The 8,349-nt window shown below is 33.6% G+C and overlaps 1 protein-coding gene across 1 annotated transcript; it reads left to right on the top strand.

Annotated features, from left to right (window-relative positions):
* Positions 1-1,264: 1,264 nt before the first annotated feature.
* Positions 1,265-8,086, top strand: LOC141672330 (eukaryotic translation initiation factor 2 subunit beta-like). The gene is made up of 11 exons (XM_074478902.1): positions 1,265-1,292; positions 1,415-1,495; positions 1,589-1,644; positions 2,595-2,703; positions 2,856-2,911; positions 2,994-3,048; positions 3,157-3,248; positions 5,013-5,158; positions 5,615-5,757; positions 6,126-6,211; positions 7,666-8,086. The coding sequence occupies exons 3-11, from the start codon at positions 1,603-1,605 to the stop codon at positions 7,741-7,743; spliced, it is 807 nt and encodes a 268-aa protein (XP_074335003.1). The 5' UTR covers positions 1,265-1,292; positions 1,415-1,495; positions 1,589-1,602; the 3' UTR covers positions 7,744-8,086.
* Positions 8,087-8,349: the final 263 nt, after the last annotated feature.

Below are 8,349 nucleotides of genomic sequence, written 5' to 3'. Positions count from 1 at the left end.
CGATTCGAGCCAATCTTTTTTGAACTCGACTTAGTTCAAACTTGAAAGACATGTTAAAGAAATATTTTGTAGAGAATCGAACTCGTGACCTCAAGGTTAGTAAAACTGTAAAAGTGAGTTGTATTCACATCTCGAACAATTACACCGTATGAGATTTTTATTAATAGTTTAAAAATTATTATCTACATCCAAGAAAAACTCAGTCTCCATATTATTTTTAATATTATTTTAAAATTAATTTTATCTAAAATGAGAGGTGTAATTCGAACGGAGCCAAATCGAACTCCACTCGATAAAATAGTACTCGAATCGACTCGAACACGATTTTTTAAAATAAAATTAGAAATAAATTTATGTGTTTGCTAATTTATGTGTCATCACTAAACTATCAAAAAAATAATTTACAGATATCTCAATTACTATTTTAATTCATCAACCAATTCTTAGTTGATGCATGAAATCAAACGATTGTTCGATTTCCGACTTTTACATTCTTACAATTTGTACAATTATAAAATATAATAATAAGAAGGTAATATTGCAATATGCAATATTAATGTTAAATTAAAAATATAATTTGTAAAACGATAATATAATTTAAAAGTTTTTATGAAATCGTTGAAGTCAAAACTCAAAAACTCTATAAGAAGTTAATAAATTAGCAAACTTAATAATCTCGAAAACTCGATAAAAAATAAAAAACTCGATAAATTGGAAACTCGTTTAAACACAAGATAAACTCGAAAACTCGATCTCGACTCGTATAGTAAACAAGTCGAGTTCGAACACAGATTTTGAACTCAATAATTGCTAGTCTTGACTCGACTTGAAAAAAACTTGAATTCAAATTTCTTAAGTTCTAGCTTGAATCGAATAGACTCGAGTTACAATTCCATCTCGAAGTATAGGAAATGTTAATTTTTTTTCGTGATAATTGTGAAGTTTATTATGAATTTTGTATTGTTAGTAATGCAGAGCAGCTTACGTGTCTTTTATAACATTATGTAAAATTATTTATATTATATATAACAATTGTACGCGAGATTATGTAAAAATTGAAAAACGCATATTGCAAATGCGTTTATCACATAAACACAAATAAGTGAAAAACACATGCATTTAGAAAGGTGAAATCGAATACATGCAATGCGTTACTTAAAAAACCGAGGCCCAATACCAAGGCCCAGTAACAAAAAATAGAACCTTTATGTAGAAATGATTAACACATCCATTTGTTGCTTTTCCATGATAGTTAAGGGCAATTTTGCAAATTCGTGATATTCTCGTAAATTGTGAGAATTGAATCATTTTTAATATTAATAATTACAAAAATAAACTCGATCTAAAAAGTAGGTAAATCTGTAACTGAAATAATCTCATTTTCGAAAATAATTGAAATTGTTCAATATTACAGGAGTGAGCAACTGAGCATCTTACCGGTCTGGCTGCGCGTTTATCGTGGCAAAACCCTAAGCCCTAAGTTCGAGTTTCTCAGGTAAACCTGGATCTGTTTTAAATCTGGATTCGTGGATCTATGTTATTCTATTTGCTATTCATTGTTTTAATATGTACTAGTATTTGCTTACAGACTCACTATCAATCATGGCTGATCAAGAACAAATCGTTGATTCAGCTCCTGGTGATGTAATTCTTTTTATTTGGTGGAATAATATTTTTGGTGAAACAAACGGAGCCTAACTATGCATTGCTACTGCTTCATTTCATATTTGTTTGTTTATAATTGTAGTTTACCCATCATTTGGTTATACACATATTTTATGTACGTAGTAAACATTTGGCCATGTATCCGATGGGAGTTCCTTGTCTCTGACTTCGATGCTAAATTGCAATCTCTGTTGTCTACTGAAATCGTAAATGTTCTATATTCTACAAGTACTACAATCATGGAACTCAAATTAATTCAATTCCTGAGTATACACGTATTCACTAGTGTTGTGTTTGGTTGGGTTCAATGGAATAGATGAATCTAAAGGAATTTAATGGAGATTAGAGGGAAAATTTGAAAAAATAAGAGAGTTAGTTATGATAGAATTGTGAAGAAAACGGGTGAGGTAAAAATGGGGTGCTTCAACTATAGTTTAGGTTGTTAGGAATGGAATGGATGAAAGAATGAAAGTTTTGAATATTTATAAATTTTATACTTCTTATCTCATTTCATTCCCTCCCATTTCATTCATCCCAACCAAGTACAACGTAATAAATTACTTTACAATTGGGGCAATTTTTGGTGCCATACATATAAATGATTAAAAAAAAATAAAATTATCTTTTTCTAATTAGTTCAAATCCATCATTCCCTTCCCATTTAAACCCTAAAGTTTTTAAGAGGTTAAGGCTCATCCAGCCTCAATCACAAACAAGTGACACAATATTATACAAATCACTTGATTCCGCTTCATATAACCACTCCGGTAATTTTGCAGTTATCATGCTATATTCTATTGGGTATGACCTTGCATTCCATAAAGCTATCTTCTCTTCTTTCATTACGCACAAGGATCTACCTATACCCGAAGCCGTCATGATCAACATGTCTCATTAACTTAACAATGATTATTTTTACCATGTTTTAGATTGCCCCATTTGATCCCACAAAAAAGAAGAAAAAGAAGAAGGTTGTGATTCAAGATCCCGCTGATGAGCCTGGGGACCAGATAAATGAAAGTACAGAAAATGTAACCGGTATAGTAGCTCAACTCTGTAGTGTCTCAAGTACACATTCTTCTGAACACATTTCATGGGGCTGTGCTGTAGTGATGGATTTCCTCATTCACATGTCTAAAAGTTGGTAAATCACTAAATCGTACTAATGTCGACGATACAACCACTTGCAGTAATTGACGGGCCTGACACTGCGTTTGCTGGTTTGAAAAAGAAAAAGAAGAAGCAGGTTATTTATCTCGCTGTCTCTTATGAGTATGTAATGCTTGTATTTCTCTAAAGCTCTTGACCTGAGCCAATTAGAATTGCAGGTGCAGACTGCTCTGTTGGATGAAGAGAAAGAAAATGTGGCAGATGATTTGGATGGTATGTTTTTTATTATTGTTTCTATAGGAATTTCTAATCATCATTTCTTCTATTATCACTTCACTTTTTTTATAATCTTTGTGATCCAAATTATACTGATTTCTGCAGATAACATTGGAGAAGATGAAGAGGGAGAAGGCATCGTATTGCAACAGCAGTTACCTTGGGAAGGAACCGAGCGAGATTATGAATATGAAGAGGTCTGTATTTTATTTAGGAATTGGAGAATTGCACCACATGACAAATTTATGTTTTAGATTATAACATTGATAAGCCCTTTTAGGCTATTACGTGCACGTTTCCATTTATATATATTTTGATTGAATTGCTTAAAATATTTTGTTCTTAAGCAGACTACAGTACTACACGGTAATGTAATATTTGTTCTAAAAAAATGTCTTATTACGCACAAGCAGATCAAGGGAACAGACATCATCGACCTTTTTCCTACTCATTCACATAAATCTTTAGATTAAGTTCACTGGTTTAGAATTTAGTTTTCTTAATTCTTAATAACAGTTTACTTGTGCCAATACTTGCATCAGTAGATGGTTACTCAATTATTGACCAATTCTTTTGTCAATGGATGTGATTGACCAGCTACCTAAAAGTTTCTTGTCAATGGATGTGGTTGACTGGCTACTTACCAATTGATATTCATTATCCAGCAGCTTTCTGCTGCACACTTATTGAATCCAGACCTTCCTTTGAATTCCATACCGTCCTTTCGGTTCTGGATGTAATCTTCTATGGCTCATTTACTGCATTTATTTTGAGTCCACATTGTAATTTATCTCTTGCTCTTTTTCAAGTTTTTCCTTAACACTGTGCTCCCGAGTTAAGATTAACGAGACAAGAGAATAAAAAATTTCAAAATTTTCTTTTCCAAGTCGTGCTCCCGAGTTTTTTCCGGAGAGAAGAGAAGAGATCCTGAATGAAAATTCTAGCAGTTTTCTCTCTATAACTTTATTCCCAAAAATGGGATGATTAGGATTTAGGAGAGAAGCTCTAATAAAACTATTCAAATAATTCCCGCCATATCCCTATTTTCAAAATATTCTCTTCCTTCCACAAAAACTCGGAAGCATCTGAGAGAATTTTTTTTTTCTTTTTTTTTTCACCTTCTCTTCTTTACCATAAAAACTCCGGACTCTGGAGCACAGCTTTCATTTCAAGAGGTTGAGCAAGTTTAGTCTTTGTATCTCCATAGTTGAGGCAATTTCTTTACTACCATTCAGATTCTAGCATAAAGTTATTTTCCACTTGCAAATCATTTGTCTGTTAAATAGCACTCCCTCCGTCCCACTCGGAAGTTTACGTACACTATTTGCACGCATTTCGAGGCTTCTATAAAGTATAGTTTCATAATGTTTTTTTAAATTTTTTTTTTGAATAAAATTTAAACATGAAACTTTTATTCAGAAAAAAAATTTAAAAATGTATTATGGAATTATACTTTAAACGAGCATTGAAAAACGTGTCGAAAAGTAACGTAATCAATCCAGTGGGACTGAGGCAGTACTATTTTTCTTTGTTAGACACATGTTGATTATAAAGTTTATTTGTCACATCATCAGTTGTCTCTTTACATCCCTTGCTAGACATAAGAAAGCTGAATTTCAAGTACCTTGTGTACTCTGACAAGTCCATTAGTGCTAAGTCAATGTATTCATTTCTCCTAGATATAGCAAATAATTCTGTGACCTTGGACTTTTTTTTTCTTCTTTTAAGTTATTAAGTTTGTAAGAAAAGGGTATTTCAGCAACTATAAAGTAGCACAGTTGGAACTTTTGTATTGAATTTTCTGTTCGATAGATGCTGGTGGTACATTTTTTATTTCTTGTTCTTCATTCTCTACATTCTTTGTATGTAACTCTTGTTTCTTGTTGTTTGACTTTTTTGGTTATTATGTAGTTGTGGAATTTCTGTTTTAGGGGCTGAGACTTTATCTTTACATTTTGCAGCTTTTGGGTCGTGTGTTTAACATTCTTCGCGAGCATAATCCTGAACTTGCTGGAGATAGACGGAGAACAGTTATGAGACCTCCACAAGTTCTTCGTGAAGGGACCAAGAAAACTGTTTTTGTGAACTTCATGGATCTGTGCAGAACGTACTGTCATATACTTTAGTTTCCTTAAATATTATATTCTCTTTTTTTTAATTGACATCCTGCATTGTGCCTTCTGTGTTGTTACACTTGTATATGCTGTATTCTGCTCCTAATGATTAGTGAGAATGTATATGTTGATTCTATTTTGTGCATCAAGTTCCATCGTTTGTTCTGTACTTTTTTGTCATTTCTTGCTTCTTTATGTTCTCCGTGCATGTGCCACCTGCCCAGAATTCAGTGTTCTAGCACTGCATCTGTTCTGTTATTCATATCATGCAACAATGTGCAACATCTTTACTTTTATTTGGTGTTACAGGTTTTTAGCCCCATAGTCTTGATGTAATTTGACTTGTCGTATATGTATGAGATCACTTTTTTAAGACACTTATGATTACTTATGCTGACTGCATGGTCTAGTATATAGTTTACTTACAAATCTGTGTTAGGCCTTACCAGGATGCATAGGCAACCCGAACATGTAATGACTTTCTTGCTGGCCGAATTGGGTACAAGTGGGTCGCTTGATGGACAACAAAGATTGGTAGTTAAGGGGAGATTTGCTCCAAAAAATTTTGAAGGGATTCTGCGTCGATACATTAGTAAGTTCTTTTACATTACTTGTACATTTGTCAAGATGTCCCCAATTACTGTCCTGAAACTCTTAAGCTGCCCCTTACTAGTTTTTATGATGTAAAATTGCTCCTGGGAGTTTGTTGAATATGTCCAGGCATATATATGAGAATCCTAAATGGACTACCTATAGATGATAAAGTTTGATTTTTAAGAATCATGTCGAATAAACAATTAATAAACATGAAAAAAATATGGAGTGTAGTGGTCGAACTCAAGCATGTGATAAGTGGTTGGCTGGTTCACATGTATCCATATAGAGCCTTGAAGGGTTGGTATACCTGTAGTTTGTTTTCTTGCTCTCTGTCAATAATTTATTGGTTCCACTTAATTTCAGATGAGTATGTCATTTGCAATGGCTGCAAAAGTCCAGATACAATTCTGTCAAAGGAGAATCGTCTTTTCTTTCTTCGATGTGAAAAGGTACTAATTCTCTCGTTTTACTACTCTTTGTCTATCTTTAAATGTTCCCTTTCCTCATGTTAAGGATTATATACTTGGCAGTTAGTTCATACGAACTTAATTAGAAAGAGAAACCATTCAGTAATGATTTATAGGAAACTACAATACTTTCCATGTCAATGTGATTGACATTTTGTCCGACATGGTCTGATTTGTTTTGACCAAGGTTCATGATTTTAAAGGCCTTATTGATAAATCCTCGCATGTCTTGTTGAAGTTAAATAAAAATTTCACATATTAAAAGGCTCATTATTTGCGTTCGATTTGATAGTGGTTTAATTCTTCAATTGCTTGGCGGGCTTCTTTCAGTTTTTTGTTAGAGGTTTCTACTTGTAACTATTATAGATTTCTTTGTATTAGACCTTTAGATGTCATAGTAACATCTAAAGGAAGTCAAACTCGGGCGATCTGGTTGGTTTAAAGGGGACAAACCGAACTGATCTGAAATTTTCGAATTACTTTTTAGTAAAACCGAACCTGAAACATCAAAGCACTAAATGCATAGGTTTTCTTATATTGCATCTCATATGTATCTTACCAACGATTAATATCTAAAAAAAGTGATAAAAGATGAAGGTGAAAGGATTAGATTTTCAAGTTGTAAGGTAACAGTAGATTGAATGTGGGTATAATGGAAATAGGAGAAAAATTTATCAAAAAGAAAAAGAGTTGGGCAGAAAAATGAGAGAACAAAGAGGAGAACTTATCTAAAGACAAAGATTTGAAGCTGAAAATATAGAGAGATGGAAAAGGCAGCCATGTCCTTCAGGACTAAATGAAAACCGTCATTGTGTTGTCTTATACGGAAAACCATGTTCCAATGGACAAAGTGAAAACTGTAATTGTGTTGTAATATATTAATTGTTGAGGATGAGTCCATTTCTAGGCATGTGATGCCATTAAGCTCTACATTATCTTATTTTTACATCCTGATAGAGAAGAGAACTTTCCTAGTCCCTAGCATATTGACGGACATAACTTATCATAACTGTAGTTAAATTATGCATGTTGGGGTGGGAACTTCTCTGGTATGTAAAGATGTTTTATGGAATTTAGCAAAAAAACGATGTTTTATGGGATCATCTTTCCAAATTTCTGTTGGTGGGCTGCTATTTCGACCGTGTGCAGTTGTGTTTAATGGAAGAATTATTCCCGAATGAACTTGTGTCCGTATTTTGTCCTTTCGCCAAACGATTGTATAATTGCACAATTTTTACGATTATTGTACTTTTAAGCACTGTATAGTCGGCAATTTATTTTCACGGATCCATTTTCTAAGTATTTCTTCTATCAGGTTTAAGGATCCCTGTATGGAAGTCTCTGTCTCTTTTTTTGTTTGCTAAATTTCAGTCTTTGTAAATAATTGTCTGCCCTTGTAAGTTGCTGAGTATATATTATACTTTGCTTGCACACAGTGCGGTTCTTGTAGGTCGGTTGCCCAAATCAAGGCGGGTTTTCAGGCTCGTGTTGGCCGTCGGAAGGCTGGAACCTAATTTACTTGCTCCCTTGGTTGCGTGTCACATCTCTGCCCTCTGTGTCAGTATTGTGGTCCGCAAATTTATCTTCTACTTTCTCTAATGTTTGAAGACATTGTACTGAAGTGTTTGTTGACAACTGAATGTGGAGTTTATTTACATTAGAGAGTTTGTTTGAAAAATGTGATTGTCATTTATCTTAGTTTACAAAATGTGAAGTGTGTACTGTTGGAACAAGAAATTGTGCTTTTTCGGAAGTCCCAACTCCAAGGCGAGATGGAAAAGCCAAAATGCCAACTTAAATGTCATCAAATTGCTGAAGTTGATAGATAATTTTGCCCTGCCTGCAAAATTTGCTCCACTGAAATTCCCTCAAAATGGTACGGGTCACGGTCTATCCGTAAATTTTTTGATTGAAAGGTATGTTCCTATATTCCGCACGAGCAATATAATATCAAAAAAAATGATTTTGTCAACCAGAAAGCTGGGAGGAGACTAAAATTTGATGACTAGGCTACAATGATATGATCCTACAAAATTTGATGGGCAAAGCGGACTGGTACATAAGCAATAAAACATACCAGTATTTAATCTTAAAGCTGAACGGCAGACGATAATAGATTG

This window comes from Apium graveolens, chromosome 7 (genome assembly GCF_009905375.1).
Source record: "Apium graveolens cultivar Ventura chromosome 7, ASM990537v1, whole genome shotgun sequence".
In the NCBI taxonomy this organism is placed as follows: Eukaryota; Viridiplantae; Streptophyta; class Magnoliopsida; order Apiales; family Apiaceae; genus Apium; species Apium graveolens.
The sequence above is the reverse complement of the archived record's forward strand: the minus strand, read 5'-3'. Positions and strand labels throughout refer to the sequence as shown.

Excerpts from the sequence above, each read along its gene's own strand:
- LOC141672330 (XM_074478902.1), top strand. The coding sequence starts at position 1,603 with ATGGCTGATCAAGAACAAATCGTTGATTCAGCTCCTGGTGAT. Across the intron at positions 3,049-3,156 it reads TGTGGCAGATGATTTGGATG|ATAACATTGGAGAAGATGAA; the intron begins GTATGTTTTTTA and ends TGATTTCTGCAG. Across the intron at positions 5,159-5,614 it reads TTCATGGATCTGTGCAGAAC|GATGCATAGGCAACCCGAAC; the intron begins GTACTGTCATAT and ends AGGCCTTACCAG.